At 34.0% G+C, this 16,470-nt stretch overlaps 2 protein-coding genes across 2 annotated transcripts; one reads left to right on the top strand and one right to left on the bottom strand.

Annotated features, from left to right (window-relative positions):
* Nucleotides 1-276: 276 nt before the first annotated feature.
* LOC109217204 lies at nt 277-3,096 on the top strand. Its single transcript, XM_019381428.1, has 4 exons — nt 277-709; nt 1,876-2,022; nt 2,282-2,359; nt 2,655-3,096. Exons 1-4 carry the CDS (start codon nt 329-331, stop codon nt 2,868-2,870), a joined length of 822 nt encoding a protein of 273 aa, XP_019236973.1. The 5' UTR covers nt 277-328; the 3' UTR covers nt 2,871-3,096.
* Nucleotides 3,097-4,247: 1,151 nt separating this feature from the next.
* LOC109217205 (putative late blight resistance protein homolog R1C-3) lies at nt 4,248-6,921 on the bottom strand. Its single transcript, XM_019381429.1, has 2 exons — nt 5,604-6,921; nt 4,248-5,521 (listed from the first exon to the last, which is right to left on the bottom strand). The coding sequence occupies exons 1-2, from the start codon at nt 6,683-6,685 to the stop codon at nt 4,402-4,404; spliced, it is 2,202 nt and encodes a 733-aa protein (XP_019236974.1). The 5' UTR covers nt 6,686-6,921; the 3' UTR covers nt 4,248-4,401.
* Nucleotides 6,922-16,470: the final 9,549 nt, after the last annotated feature.

Genomic DNA, 16,470 nt, shown 5'->3' with positions numbered 1-16,470 from the left:
GGTCTGGGGATGGTAGTGTATACGCAGAGAAAGATCCCTTACCTTCCATTTAATTTTTACACTTCAGGGCATTATTCATAAGGAAAGAGACGGAGCCATCTAAAAGATTGATCTCTTGAGACACAAGACGAACAAACATTCCTACATGGCAATCACAACACTAAGGCATCCAAAAATTCCTTGGCAATCAAGTGAAGAACAGACATTTTCTCAAGACACCAAAGATGCTAAAGAAAAAGAATAATCCTAATTGATAAGAACTCTATATATAAAACCGTATCTCACAAATCAAAACAAGTACTAGATTTCTTGGCTCAATAGAAACTATATGGAAAATCTATTAAACTATTTGCAAATGAGTTTGGAATTCCAAATAGAACATTTCATTGAAGCAGTGAAAGCAAAGGCAATCCAAGTCGGAATTCAACACGATGGATTACTAACAGTTTTAACGTTATGTTCTGTTTTTTATCTAATAATGGTTTCTACAGGTCATCTATGGAAGAACAAAAAAAAGAAGAAAAAAGGGAAAATTCAACGAGTATTAACGAGGTCAATGTCCATTGGAGTTTTGCATGGAGGTGAATTGGCTCTTGAAAGACTAGTTGACTACCATCAAGCCAAGGCAAACGTTCAGTTGTTGGATGTTACAGAGACGGAGCTGGATTCTCTACTCAATGAGGACCTACCTAATTTCAAGAAACTACAAGTAAGTCTAATTTGTTTTTCTACTATTCGAAATTAAACAGCCCCTCCCCTTTTTCCTTCCCGAGCCAAGGATCTACCGGAAACAGCCTCTCTGCCTTCCTAAAAGCAGGGGATAAAGTCTGCGTACACTCTACCCTCTCCAAACCCACTTATGGGACTACACTAGATATGTTGTTGTTGTTGTACTATTCGAGCCCGTTTGGCCATGAAATTTTTCTCTTTTTTCGAAAAAAGATCACTTTTTTTCGAAATCATTTTCTGGCCATAAAATTTTCAATTTTCATTTGAAGATGAATTTAGAATTTTACGAAAATTCGAAAAACTCCAAAAAGATACTTTCAAAATTTTCACTTAGATCACTCACAAAAATTCAAAAACCTAAAATTATATTCATGTCCAAACACAACTCTAATTTTCAAATACCATTTTTACTTGAAAAAAATTTTACTTGTTTCGAAATTTTACAATTCTTGTGTCTAAAATGCCCACTTAAACAACAAGAGCAATTTTTACCTGGGGGCCAGTATTGGAAAACAAGAATTGGATGAGTCATGCTCAGATACCATGTGAAAGAAATGAACATTGGGCTTAAGTCAACCCCTAAAGCTAGCTCTATAGATAAGGAATGCCTGAACTGGTGATGCAGATTCGAGCTTGCTCGATCTGTTCAATTGAGACCTTATAATGCAATCGCATTCTCTTGTCCAATTGCTGTTTTTGTTTCTGTATTTCTGATTTATCCACTGGGTCAGTCTGGTTGGTTCTTTGCACCTAGTTTTGGTGTAGCAGCTATATTTCGATTCATCCTCTTTTTTCAAGGGAAATGCGGTATCTCTTGGAATAGGAGCAAATTCAGATGAAATTGACCAAGTTAAAGCAAGGGGTTGAAAAAGCACCACAAAGGACGAGAACGATGTCCTAACTAAACAAGAGTTTCTTTAATAATGACTTGGTCGAAAGTAGTAAAAAGTCAGACCACCAATCCCTTATAGAGCCGATGTGGTGACTCTTCAATATTTATTGGTGACCTTAAATGATCATAGCATGCTAGTACACTCACTTCTTAAATTACTTAAAAGGGATTACGATATATAATTTTGTCATTTTCTGGATTACAAAAAGAATTGAAATTGAAACGAGTCTGCAATTGTTTTTACTGTTAACTAGAGGTGTATTGCAAAGCTGGAAATGAGTGGAAAAGAAAGCAAGGCAGTGAAGAAATTGGAGTCTGCAATAAGGAAAGCCCAGTTAAAGGGAAAGCCACATGAAGCTTATGAGTTTGAGATGTTACTTGTGGAATCGCTCATTTATCAGGTTTTTTTCTTCACTTAATCACGAACTAGTGATACGTTTTTTTAATATAATTTTTTTTGAACGGACTAATAAGGAAATGGACTCACATAAAATGAAACAAACGATTGATTACATTAGATCTTAATGTTATAAGGCTTAAATTAAATCATTAAACTCTTCAATTTTTTTTACAAAATTCCCTTTATAAGGTACGTTAATGTTTACTTTTAGAAATTTAAGTCTATGTTATAGTAACTTGGTTGTCCTATTATTTTTGTAGGGAGATTTCATTAAGGCGCTAAGTTATGAGTGCTTAAATGATGAATTTATTACCGATGCAAGGCGTCCACTTTATAAGGTACGTTAGTTTTTACTTTATTGAACATCACAAGTCATTGCTTTCAATCCCTTTTGTAGTCCACAATAACTGATCATTTTATATTTTTATTTTGTTCAAAATAAGTATCCATTTACATAATAAAGAAGGAATTGATTTTATTTTTTCAAATTTGCCCTTATTTACGTATTCCAATATGTCAAGGTAATAATTAATTAAGGTTAATTTAGTAAATACGTCTTTTTTCTTTAAGAGTTCGTATTTCCTGTGCCAAAAGTAAAATGGTCACTTACGTCTTAAAGATAACTTTTTACAGGCTATAATATACCTCTCACTTGGGTACACTGAAGAAGAAGCAAAAGAATTCTGGCGGGAGTTCAAAAGAATTAGAGAACATATGAAAAGATCATACAATACAGAAGATGTACAACTTTTTGAGATCACGACAGATTTCGACAAATTTATGTGCATTGTTAAATCTCTCGGGGAAGATATCAAGCAGGCTAAAGCGAAAGCCAACAAAAATAAATAAATGATATTCCTAATTATCAGTTACACTTTGCTGATAAAGTATTTGTGTTCTCTTTTACCTTTCAGTTTGATTGTATAATGTTTATGTTCAAGAACACTTGCCCTGCAGGTCATATTGTATTCTAAATTCTGTATTACATGTTTATCGTATTGTTAGATTGAGATTTCAGGCATATTGTGAATATATCAAACTATAACGATCAATAAAATGTTAAAAGCTTCTTATCCAATCCAATTTCGAGTACCATCTTACCATTTTTGCCCTCCCTTTGTTATATGTAGTGGTAGTATGCTTCTACCTAGTAGCACATAGTTAATCTTTGACTAAGAGTTTATTTGGATGTGCTTATTTTAAGTGACTTTTAAGTATAAGCCATAATTCTAACTTATGACTTATTTTTGTCAGTTTAGCTTAAAAACAAGTGCTTAAAATCACTTCTTTACTTTATCGAGATACTGCAAGATGGCTTAAAAGCACTACGCGCTCTAAGTAGTATATATAGAGCCCGTTTGGATTAGCTGATTTGAAGTAGCTGATAAGCATTAGGTGTTGAAAAGCACTCGTAAGTGCTGAAACTGATTTAATAAATAAGCAGTTACATATTTGGATACAAGTGCTGAAATTGATAATAAACTGCTGCAATATTTTATAAAAAAGTGCTGATAAGCTCTTTTTCTGTTAAAATGACTTAAATAACCTTAAAACTGTTTACACTTATAAGGGCGTAATTTCTTCAAAATTTAAGATTCCAGATCGATTCAAATACAAAATATTCTATTTGTCATTTTATTTTAAATACAACTGTGCTTAGATAAGATAACTTTTATGATAAATATAATTTATTTTATGATAAGCATATAGTCATAAGTTATTATAATTAATAAATTGACAAAAGTTTTTCAGTAACAAATAAAGCTAAATAGGACAAAATATTTGAAGAGAAACAAACACTATCTTCATCACCACAACACTTCAAAGTTTAATACACAATCACATAGATACAAATATGCAAAGGAATAGAGAATTTGCTTATCTTAAATAGTCAATGAGATTTGCAGACTTGAACAAGCAGGGAGGGAAGGGGATTTAGGTTGAAACAATACTTGAGGCAGTGAGTATCGATGTAAGAGTTTTGTTCAAAAAGAATATTTTAAGGATAAAATAGTAAAAATCTTGGTCAAACTTAAAGTGCTTATAAGCTAAAAATTGATAAGCTGGGGGTGACCAACTTATGGCTTTTGGCTTATTTCTGACTTATAAGCACTTGGCTTATAAGCACTTTTAACTTTACCAAACGCGTAGATAAGCCGAAAAGTACTTATAAGCTAGTTTGACCGGCTTATAAGCTTAGCCAAACATCCTCGTAGACTTGTGAAAGTAAAAGGACAAATCATTAGCATTTAAAATCATATCAAGCAAAAAGTAATCCAAGAATTCAAACTCATATGACACCATTAAATCTGTAAGCAAAATAGCAAGTGAAAGAATAAACACATAAAAAGATGAAAATATAGAAGAAAATCACATCACCCTAATTTAAGTAGATAATGAGTTTGAAGTCTGAATTTTTCATGTCATCCTTCTGCATGTTCCTACTTTTCACGGCAGATTTTGCGGCAGAGGGGCAACAAGAGTGCGCCTCAATCCTCTGCAGTGAAGGCATGCTCCCAAAACTCGAAGGTATCTCCTCAAGTTTATCGCACCAACGCAACACCAATTGCTCGAGACTGGGAAATGAATCCACTGACATGTTCCAATGTTTGATCGAACTATGTTCGATCTTCAAGAACCTTACATTAACGAAACCTCCAACACCAACTGTCCATTTTCTCCCAGTGAAGGCAGAAAGAAGTAGGTTTAGCACCTCAAGATTTGGTAATGAACCAATTCTTGAAATTTCATCCCAAGAGAAGCCACAACAAGATAAAGTTAACTCTTTTAGGCTTTGAGGGAAGATCATGCTAATTCCACTCATTGGAAATTCGCTACGGTGATAGATAGCTAGTGTTTCAAGATATATTAGATACATGAGAGAGCTGAACAACGAGCCCCAATGCTCCATAGTCATAAGTTCAAGTTGGACTAAGTTTGGTGCTCTGTTGCACATTTCACTTATATCATCCTCATTTACTAAAACTACTTTTGAAAAGCTCTCTAATTTCTCTAACTCAATAACATCTTCTTTTTCTGCCCCAACACCGTTGAAATGAACTTCCCCTTCACTTATATCGACATGCTTTAAGTTTATCATGTCCCACATAGACCCCGGAAGAGTTAAGGTACCACTTTTTGGTCTCGCGGCTAAAGTTTCCAGGTTTATAAGGTTCAATATGGCTGGTGGAATTTCACTAAAATTTCCAAAAACTGCCAAGTACCTTAAACGAATCAAGGATGTTATGTCCTCGAGAGCTGAAGCCTCGATCACAACGTTCTCCAAGTCCAGTACTGTAAGTGATGATTTGAACAAGTCTGAACTAAATGCTCCACTTGGTATGAATTTGTTCATTTCATTACTGTGGGGATATAACCTAAAAGTATGGATGTGTTGGGTCGGATGAAGCCACTTGATGAAGTGCTGCATTTTACAGCAAACGAAGAACCTTTGTAAATCACTAGCTGAACTCGAAGTAGCAGGATCAAGAGCAAGAGATCTGAAAAAAAGAATAAGATCTAAAATGAGAAAAGAAACCTAATATAAAATCAAGTCCAAAAAAATTAAAGGGTACTCCTTACCTATCAACTTTCAACAAAAAGTTCTCTTCTTTAGCTTTACTCAAACAAAAATCTAGTACCAAATCGTGAAGACGAACAGATTTTATGCCACCAAGGGGAAATCTTTGCGCAACCATAACAAGATTGCTTGCAATTAAATCAATCAAATAGTCCATCGCGACAAACTCTGCGATCTTCACCCCATTACTTTGCACAAAACCTTCAGCAACCCACATCCGTATCAACTTCTTAACTGAAACTTCCTCATCTTCAAGAAACAAACCAAAGTAAAGAAAGCATGGTTTTAAATAATGTGGTAAATTCTTGTAATTTAACTCTATTATGTCCATGTACCACTCTCCCTCACCAGCCACTTTTGCACTAGCAATTAACCTTTTAGCAACTTTAGTCCAATAGCCTCTTTTCTTGTCCAATCTTGCAAGAAGATTACCTATCAAAATAACTGCAAGAGGCAGTCCTGCACAACTTTTTGCTATCTTCTTCCCTATTTCCTCAAGTTCTTGATGGCAGCCAAATTCTTCCTTAAACACTGTCTTCTGTAATAACAACCAACTTTTATCTTTCGCGAGGAACGAAAGATGATGAGTATAGCAAAACATTTTTACAGAAGAAGAAAGCAGTTGGTGATCAAGCCTAGTAGTTATAATAATTCTACTCTTTTTGTTGTTATCTGGGAAACAACTGACTAAGTCATCCCATATAGCAGTGCTCCATACATCATCTATGACTACTAAATATCTCTTTTTCTCTAGACACCTTTGTACTTGTAAGATTAATTCATCTTCACTCCTCTCGATTTCAACATGGCGTCCAAATTCATAGCCCAATAATTCAAGCAATAATCTTTTCTTGTCATAGATTTGAGAGACACAACACCATGAACGAACATCAAAGCGATTGACTATATTTTCATGGGTATATAACTTTTTGGCTAGAGTTGTCTTACCAAGTCCGGGTACGCCAACAATCGCGACAACGCTCAGCTGATCTGTTCCGCCAAGAATTTTGTCCATCAGCACTTGTTCCTCTTCCTCAATGCCCACCATTGGCTGTGACGACAACTCAATTGTGGTAGGTAACATTTTGGAATCTAATTAATGGACAGGTTGAATGTTAATGGAGATGAAGCTCAATAGCTAGGAATGAGGGAAATCATACAAACACAAAAGAAATTTTCAGGTAGAAAATACGCAAATGTAAATAAAGGGGGAATTAATATCAAAACACGGGGTAGTTGGGGACAGAGAGGTAGCAAGTCAGCTGTAGCTTATTTCAAGATTTTAAATTAGAGCAAGTGTAAAATATTCCAAGAAGTGTGAACACCAATATTGAATCGCCAACTCATATTGTTTGGATTGTGCACATGGTTATTGCACTACACGATCGTCCAACTATATAAGTTCTAACGAAATAGATTGAGTTTGTTTCACGCTTCAAGACTTGCTAAATTGTCAAATATTATGTGTTAGCAATTGAGTATGATGTTTGCATTTTGTTGCGGATGTTGATTTGGGTGCTGGAACTGTAATTGAGATAGTTGGGATAGATCAATGATCACGGCCAACTCTAGTTCTAAAAAAGATAAGCGGTCGCTGCAAATATAATCCGGTCTAAAAGTCCGGAGTCGAATCCCACAGAGAACTAAGGTTTCGCTGTAATTGTTCAATATCGCAAAGAAGACAAGTTGAACAATTTCCAAATTATAATATTAAGATTTTTGTATCTAACTAATTAACCAACAAATACTATAAAACGTAAAATTATCAACTAACGAGACAAAGGTTTGGAGACTAAATTAAGGAGGTCTAGAGTTATGATTTCCCCAATTGTTGATTTCATTAGTTGTATGTTTCTTATAGCTTTGACTTAGTTGCCTCTATCAATCATGAACTCTCCAGCTATCATAAATCTCTCTCAAGCAATTATGATAATTTACTAGACGCACTCTCTCAAGCTACGCTAGCTAGATTCACATTACAGTTCACTTAGATCGCACCCGAGGTATCGTTATCTCTAATCCAACCTCTAAACCCTCGGTTATGACTCTCGCCTATACTCCGGGAGTGATGTTATTCAAACAACTACCTAAATATGCACTTTCTCTCAAGCAGACACATAATAAATAGGAACGGCTAATTGAGGATCCTTTCAATTAACCAAAATCAAAACGTAGTTGAACAAATAGAGATTAGCAACTAACTCAAAACTATATTAATATAACAACTAATTCATCCCCAAAAGGTTCCATCAAAACCCTAAAAAACGAATTAGCTATTCATAATAGTATGTAAAACTACAATACTAAAAATCATAACCAACAATGAAAAAATAGGAAGAAGAAGGGGAAAAACTCGTAGTTGAATCTTCCTCCTTGCTCCTAGCGTGTTCTTGCCTCCAAGGGTGTTGTCTAACCCTAAAGTAGTGTCTCTCCTCCTTAGGTCAAATATGTGTCAAAAATATGTTAAAAATATATCTCTCCTTTCTTGGTCGGCTTCCCTCGTTTAATATAGAGTTTAGGGCTTAAAATCCCGTGTTTTGCACTTTGGTCCCTGAAGTTTACGCGTCTTGCCGAGGTCCTACCGCGGTTACGCCAGGACCGCGGCCAGAGTGGCCTTCAGAATCTGCAGCAGTGTTCTGCCGCGTCAGATCCGCAGTTGCAGTTTCAATAGCGTTTTTTACCCTGTTCCTTTGGAATTTGGAAAAATGTAAAACATGAAAGTTGTAGACCTTTGAGTTAGCTTTCCAACCATTAATTGTGGAGCTCAAATGGAGTTCTGAGCGAAAAGTTATATCCATTTTACTAGACGGTGCGCGATATGCCTACTCGATTCTTCGTTCGCTCTAACTATCATCCGTTGACCCCCAAACACGATCCCGGCTTAATTCTTTGAGCTTTTACTCAGACTTCAAAGCTCTAAATCACTTGAGTTCATTCCATAACATCTACATAGCTCGGAATCACTCCTACAAGGCATAAAACACACAGTTAGCGCAAGACACTAGCGATTAAAGCTCAAACTCAATTAAAGTGCGGTAAATTAGAGTGTAATAAGCGACTAAAATACGTAATTATAGCCTATCATCAATCAACTGCAATAAGGAAATATTTTGGAGCTTACAAGTTGGACCACAAGTGGGTGCCAATAGATAATACGGAAAAGGGCCAAAACTATCCCTATCGTTTGCTAAATGGTTTATAAATACCCTCCATTCATCTATCCGTTCAAAAAAATACACTCCGCCCATCTATCCGTTCAAAAAAACACACAAAGTTAATTCTATTAACAAAAATACCCCCACGACTAACGAGAGAATTGATGGAGTGTGTTTTTTTGAACGGATAGATGGACTGAGGGTATTTATAAACCATTTAGCAAACGATAGGGATGGGTCTTTCATTTAATGACGTGGTGATTTTTAATTGGGCCACGTGGCAATCTTTGAAAAATAGATATTACTTCAACCCATTTACAAAAATGGGTAGTATCTATCACACCCATTCCCACTCATATGATCTCGCCCTTTCTTCTTCTCCAATTAGGACACTGCATATACACAATAACAAATTAATTAAAGAATAGATAAAACCCAAAATCAAATAACCCGAAATTCAAAACAGATTCTGAAATTTCTCCAATCAAACTCAAGATAAGTATTGAAACTCTTAAATGGAAAATCAACAGATACATTTGGGTTGTTAAGTAAGAAGACAAGGATCAAAACAAACCAAAATTCTGAAACAAAAAAATTAAGCCTAAATGCTAAAATTGTCCAAATATATCAATCAAATCTAGGAGAAATATTGAAACTTTGAAATGGACAAGTAATGGAAATCTTTGGATTGTTCATAAGAAGACAAACGAGCCACGAAATAACAGAGAAAAACTAACTACATATAATTGATACAAGCACACAAGAAAATTGAAACCAAGGTGCTAAAAAGCTTGAAATTATCACATTCTATGATAAAGATTGAATCTATAAAAGGTAAAAAAAAGAGTAAAGGGTTACCTTTGGGATGTTCATAAGAAGAAGAAGAGGAGGAGGACAAAGAGCCATGAATTGCAGATGAAGTGAAAGCCAAAGCCATATTTTCAAACACAAAGAAAGATTTGTTTCAACAAAGAAACGCTAAAAATTCTTTGTGAGATGAGAGTGGGTGTGCTGGGTGATAAGGAAAAAGAGAGGGAAAAAAAACAAAGAAAAAGAAAGAAAATAATTAGGCGGGTCAAATAAATAGGGTCGGACCAGGTAAATGGGTAAAATCAAGACCCATATTTGATTCTTGATCAAAAATCTCTATCGTTTGCTAAATGGTTTATAAATACCCTCCGTCCATCTATCCGTTAAAAAAAAATACTCTGTCCATCCTGTCGTTAGTCGCGGGGGTATTTTTGTTAATAGAATTAACTTCGTGTGTTTTTTTGAACGGATAGATGGACGGGGTATATTTTTTTTGAACGGATAGATGAACGGAGGGTATTTATAAACTATTTAACAAACGATAGGGATAGTTTTGGCCCTTTTCCGTTAGGAAAATAATTAAATGATCATTCTTTCATATTAGGAAAATATTTAAATTACTATTCTGTCCAGTGTGAACTCTATTTTTAAAGGGTAAAAAAGGCGAACGACATTTCACTAAGAGCCTTCGTGCTTTTAATATAGTATAGNTAATACATATTATTAAATAATATATAATGTTATAAAAATATATGAACTTGGAGAGCACAAAAATATATTATTATTATTATTATTATTATTATTATTATTATTATTATTATTATTATTATTATTATTATGAAGATTTATTATTTGATTTGATGTGGGTGCTATAAAATATTGCTTATAGTATCTTCGAGTAAGCATCCCAGATCTAAATTTTTATGTGTATTTGAATATCCACCATTGTTGGGCTTGAAGCTCAATTTTATTTTTGAAGATTTCTTGTTTGATTCAAAGTGGGTGCTGTTAAATATTGCTTATAGTACCTTCTGGAAGTTCATACTGAAATTTGATAGCGTTTGGAGCTGACTTGAGATCGAAATTTTTAGTTCAAAAACGAAGAAGAATAGAGCTACAATATACCGCTACGGTATACAATATATTGTAGGAGTATATAGCTATAATGCAACACTATACTATTATAGTTTACAAAACAGTATACCGCTACAGTATACTAATATACTATAGGAGTATATAGTTATATTGCAACAGTATACTATTATAGTATACAATATATTGTTATGGTATACTGTAATAATATGCAAGATACTGTAACAATATGCTGCAATAGTATACGATATACTATAATAGTATACTTATTACCCGTAAATTTACTTGTCTTTTCCTTTTTAATTTGTTCTAAGCTTTTACCCAGCGTGAGGGGCAAATTAAAAACGGAAAAGGGCCAAAACTATCCTTATCGTTTGCTAAATGGTTTATAAATACCCTCCTTCCATCTATCCGTTCAAAAAAATACGCTCCGTCCATCTATCCGTTCAAAAAAATACACAAAGTTAATTCTATTAACAAAAATACCCCCACGACTAACGAGAGAACTGATGGAGTGTTTTTTTTGAACAGATAGATGGACGGAGGGTATTTATAAACCATTTAGCAAACGATAGGGATGGGTCTTTCATTTAATGACGTGGTGATTTTTAATTGGGCCACGTGACAATCTTTGACTGGAACCAAAAATAGATATTATTTCAACCCATTTACAAAAATGGGTAGTATCTATCACACCCATTCCCACTCATATGATCTCGCCCTTTCTTCTTCTCCAATTGGGACACTGCATATACACAATAACAAATTAATTAAAGAATAGATAAAACCCAAAATCAAATAACCCGAAATTCAAACCAGATTCTGAAATTTCTCCAATCAAACTCAAGATAAGTATTGAAACTCTTAAATGGAAAATCAACAGATACATTTGGGTTGTTAAGTAAGAAGACAAGGATCAAAACAAACCAAAAATCTGAAACAAAAAAATTAAGCCTAAATGCTAAAATTGTCCAAATATATCAATCAAATCTAGGAGAAATATTGAAACTTTGAAATGGACAAGTAATGGAAATCTTTGGATTGTTCATAAGAAGACAAACGAGCCACGAAATAACAGAGAAAAAACAACTACATATAATTGATACAAGCACACAAGAAAATTGAAACCAAGGTGCTAAAAAGCTTGAAATTATCACATTCTATGATAAAGATTGAATCTATAAAAGGTAAACAAAAAAAGTAAAGGGTTACCTTTAGGATGTTCATAAGAAGAAGAAGAGGGGGACAAAGAGCCATGAATTGCAGATGAAGTGAAAGCCAAAGCCATATTTTCAAACACAAAGAAAGATTTGTTTCAACAAAGAAACGCTAAAAATTCTTTGTGAGATGAGAGTGGGTGTGCTGGGTGATAAGGAAAAAGATAGGGAAAAAAAGCAAAGAAAAAGAAAGAAAATAATTAGGCGGGTCAAATAAATAGGGTCGGACCAGGTAAATGGGTAAAAATAAGACCAATATTTGATTCTTGGTCAATAATGCCATGTGGCCCAATTAAAAATCACCATGTCATTAAATGAAAGACCCATCCCTATCGTTTGCTAAATGGTTTATAAATACCCTCCGTCCATCTATCCGTTCAAAAAAATACACTCCATCAGTTCTGCCGTTAGTNGGGGTAGTAGTTCATAAGAAGAAGAAGAGAGGGACAAAGAGCCATGAATTGCAGATGAAGTGAAAAGCCAAAAGCCAATCAAACACAAAGAAACGCTAAAAAATTCTTTGTGAGATGAGAGTGGGTGTGCTGGGTGATAAGGAAAAAGAGAGGGAAAAAAAGCAAAGAAAAAGAAAGAAAATAATTAGGCGGGTCAAATAAATAGGGTCGGACCAGGTAAATGGGTAAAAATAAGACCAATATTTGATTCTTGGTCAATAATGCCATGTGGCCCAATTAAAAATTGCTACGTCATTAAATGAAAGACCCATCCCTATCGTTTGCTAAATGGTTTATAAATACCCTCCGTCCATCTATCCGTTCAAAAAAATACACTCCATCAGTTCTGCCGTTAGTCGCGGGGGTATTTTTGATAATAGAATTAACTTCATGTGTTTTTTTGAAAGGATAGATGGACGAAGTGTATTTTTTTGAACGGATAGATGGACGGAGGGTATTTATAAACCATTTAGCAAACGACAGAGATAGTATTGGCCCTTTTCCGTAGTTTAAATAGAAAAGTGACAAAAACATGATAGTTTTAGGACATTTTAAGGTATTGACTCGTAATAATAAGACATACTAAAGAATTTCAAATCGTTGAATCAATTTAATAAGTTATGAATAAGAATAAGTTAAACGCGGATTAAAACTTGCAACTTGTAAGAAACGTTACCGACTTATTGATAGAATTTGAGATAGTTAGTTAATCATGACTTCATGGACATGATTTTCAAGACCCCACAGCTAAGAAATATGTGATGACCTTATCGAGACAAAAATGCAAAAGGATTAAAATAAACAATAGTAAGTCAAATTGGTGATTAACGATTTGAATTTGACTAATAAAATTTATAGGATTGAAACAGCTGTAGACTAATAGGTCGGACGTAATACAAAACTAAGCATACGTGCATTAACGTTAATCACACAAATATGAATAAAAATTGTAAGTGGGATTTACATCACAAAAACAGGTTTTATTGAGTTGCAAATGGATGTTAAAAGAATGCTCTAAATAGCGTGATCATGTGGTCAATGAAGTTTGTGTAAATTTAAAAAACGCGATTTCAACTTACAAAAAATATTACGTAATTTTATTTCTTTTGTCTAAATTTTAGTGGACAAAGTTATTCGGTACCTAAAGGGCAGCCTAGTATACAACTCATCCCACATTCATGCAGGATTCAGAGAAGGGTCGCACCCTAAGGGATGTGATATAAGCAGCATATCCTGATGCATAACGATACTTCTTTATCTTTTGAGTTGTTCTGCCGGATCGGTCGCTCAAGATCTTTAGTCTTTATCCGGACCCGATGAAAAAATGGGATCACATCTTATGGACTCATTGAGAATGATTCTGAATTAGTTCATGGCCTATTAGAAGTAGAAGGCGCTCTGGTGGGATCTTCACGGACAGAAAAAGATTGCAGAGACAGTTTGATAATGATGGAGCGACATTGCTTCTTCGGCCCGAACTGAGGAATCCCTTAGATATGATGCAAAACGGCTCTTGTTCTATCCTTGATCAGAGATTTCTCTATGAAAAATAGGAACCGGAGTTTGAAGAAGGTGAGGGAGAATGAGCCCACAAGCATTAGTTGTTGATTCCACGGCTCGAACCTCTGACCTATAGATCTCACGGAGACTCCATTTCTCCAAGGAAGGGCCGCAACCCAAGGGGTGTGATATAGACAACATATTCTGATGCAAGCATTAGTGGCTGATTTCACGGCTCGAACCCCTAGTCTATAGATCACATTGAGCCAACTTGACCGTTACTCCATATTTCCCTTTAATTACATTATTACTTAAATTGGCGGAAATAGCAAATACCCAAATAAATAGAGTCCGTACAAACTGATCGAGACATCATTATTATTAAAATATGGAGTGGGGTTGAAGGATAGGCATGTATGGGTAGTGGGACCAAACATAGAGCACTAAATGTGGAGGTAAATAGAGAAGATTTTCTTTGGAAAAGAATAGACATATATAAGGTTGATTTGGATAGTTGACTTTTGATTACTACCATGGAAACTAGAAAGTGGCTAGGAAGGTAGTGTACTTGTCATGGTATATTTGTCCAACGATAATGTTAAATTGTTTATATTATTAGATAAAAATTGAGTTAAATACGTAGCTTTTGTAAACCCTAATAAGGTAATCCGAAAAATAAAGGTAGAATTTACTATGACCAATTACATTATATTGGTAATATAAGTTTTAATATTAGTAATGTATATGACTTAAATCTATAGCCTTATATATTGTAGTACTAATGATACTAAAATAAAACTTCAAAAATAACTTGATAAGTTAATTTTTAAAAAATTTAAATATTAAATATTGTTAAAGCCATTTTATAATTGTGTATAATTCGAGAAGAAAGAAGAACTTTCCCCGTAATTACTCAACAGATATGTGTATTGTGTAGGAAAGATGTCGTAACGTTTTCTTGAAGGGTAGGATTGAGTAGAACAGAGTTATGATTTGAATTTTATGAGTTATGTATTCATAATTTGTTTTTGTTATTAGGTACGCAATAAAGTATTCATATATATTTAAACAATTGTCTAATACAAATATAAGATCTAAGCAATAATTATTTAATTTATCCAAATCCCCTCCTAGTACTCTAACTCGCCCATAGTTAAAGGATAGTTCGGTGCACAAAGCGTCTCGCATTCACGTAGGGTTTGGGGAAGCGTCGCACCCTAAGGGGTGTGATATAGACAACCTACCCTAATGTAAGTATTAGTGGCTGCTTCCACGGCTCAAACCCGTAACATATAGATCACACAAAGACGACTCGCCCTAACTAGCTGAAGAACAAAATTGCCAGAACAATCATTGTTGGACAAGGCAACAGAAACTATAGAATTCCATATTGTACAATTTTTGCACTTATTAGTACGGCATTTAATTCTGTATTTAACACGAGTTTAAAGAATAACGTGTTTGACTTGTGCCATTGTTCTTGCCTTCTCTAATTTTGTTGCCATTTCTGACTTTCTGTTTGTGGTCACCCCTTGAGAGGTCTAAACCTTGAAGGAAATTTGTGGTCAATGATAAAAGTCAAATTTTTTCTTAGTTTTTATAGTATTTGCTTATTGAGTAAATATTTTTCTAAATATATATTAAGAAAAGAGATAGTGTCCTGATAAAATTTATGAGTATTAATGACTGAAAATAACGCTAAGTGTTGATTTGAACAAGTGACGTAATTATTAAAACATGGCAAATTCAGTTTTGATGAAAAAAAAATTTACGTATATATATATATGGTAGATATTGAATTTCATTAGCTTCTTCGTATGGTTATTTTTTTATATTTTGAATCTCATTCCTAAAAATCCTGGCTCTGTCACTAAGCTTTAACCTGCGATAGTATATATCCTTTAATTTGTGAAGAACGAGTCAGCGAGCTAGAAAGAAGTAATAGAATATACAAATACATCAGCTAACAAAGTATATTAATTCGAACTTGGTATATGCACAAATCCTAAAACTTTATATATTAATTAACCATAATAAAACAATACTTAGGATGTCTAGAAAGAGTTTAAGTTATTCACAATGATATTTAACACGATCAGGTCATTTGTTATAAGGTAAATTATAAATAAATCTCTATTATAAATAATCATTAGCATAGAATCGCTACCTTTTAATCATTGATCAACTTTCTCATGCCACCGACCTTGAAATTATAAGTAACACTCACTCAACTACGCATAATAAATGAGAAGAAAAATAAAAACCATAGTAATATTTTTGGTCAACTCTTTATTAATTTCATCTTCTTTTACACTGGTATTTTTCTGAACCAAAAAGCTTGGGCTTGAGCTGGCTTTGGTTATCCGAAGCAGTGGCGGAAGCATTATAGTTATCGATTCAATTGAACTTATAATTTTTAAGGTAGAGCATAATTTTATGTGTAAAAATTTATTAAAAATATAAAAAATAATAAATATTAATTTATTTTAAAAATATAATAGGTTCAATGCTAAGAATCTTAAATATTGAACCCATAAAATTTAAATCTTGAATTCGCTTCCGATCGGAAGGGTCTCAGTTGATCTAACGGCTCACTTATTTCCTTCAAAATGTTAATAGATAATTCTTTTTTCAGCTATATAT

Source organism: Nicotiana attenuata, unplaced genomic scaffold, assembly GCF_001879085.1.
Source record: "Nicotiana attenuata strain UT unplaced genomic scaffold, NIATTr2, whole genome shotgun sequence".
Classification (NCBI taxonomy): domain Eukaryota; kingdom Viridiplantae; phylum Streptophyta; class Magnoliopsida; order Solanales; family Solanaceae; genus Nicotiana; species Nicotiana attenuata.
Note: the sequence above shows the minus strand (reverse complement) of the source record. Positions and strands in the feature narration are given on the sequence as shown.

Excerpts from the sequence above, each read along its gene's own strand:
- LOC109217204 (XM_019381428.1), top strand. The coding sequence starts at position 329 with ATGGAAAATCTATTAAACTATTTGCAAATGAGTTTGGAATTCCAAATA. Across the intron at positions 710-1,875 it reads CTAATTTCAAGAAACTACAA|AGGTGTATTGCAAAGCTGGA; the intron begins GTAAGTCTAATT and ends ACTGTTAACTAG. Across the intron at positions 2,360-2,654 it reads CAAGGCGTCCACTTTATAAG|GCTATAATATACCTCTCACT; the intron begins GTACGTTAGTTT and ends AACTTTTTACAG.
- LOC109217205 (XM_019381429.1), bottom strand. The coding sequence starts at position 6,685 with ATGTTACCTACCACAATTGAGTTGTCGTCACAGCCAATGGTGGGCATT. Across the intron at positions 5,522-5,603 it reads TTTTTGTTGAAAGTTGATAG|ATCTCTTGCTCTTGATCCTG; the intron begins GTAAGGAGTACC and ends TCTTTTTTTCAG.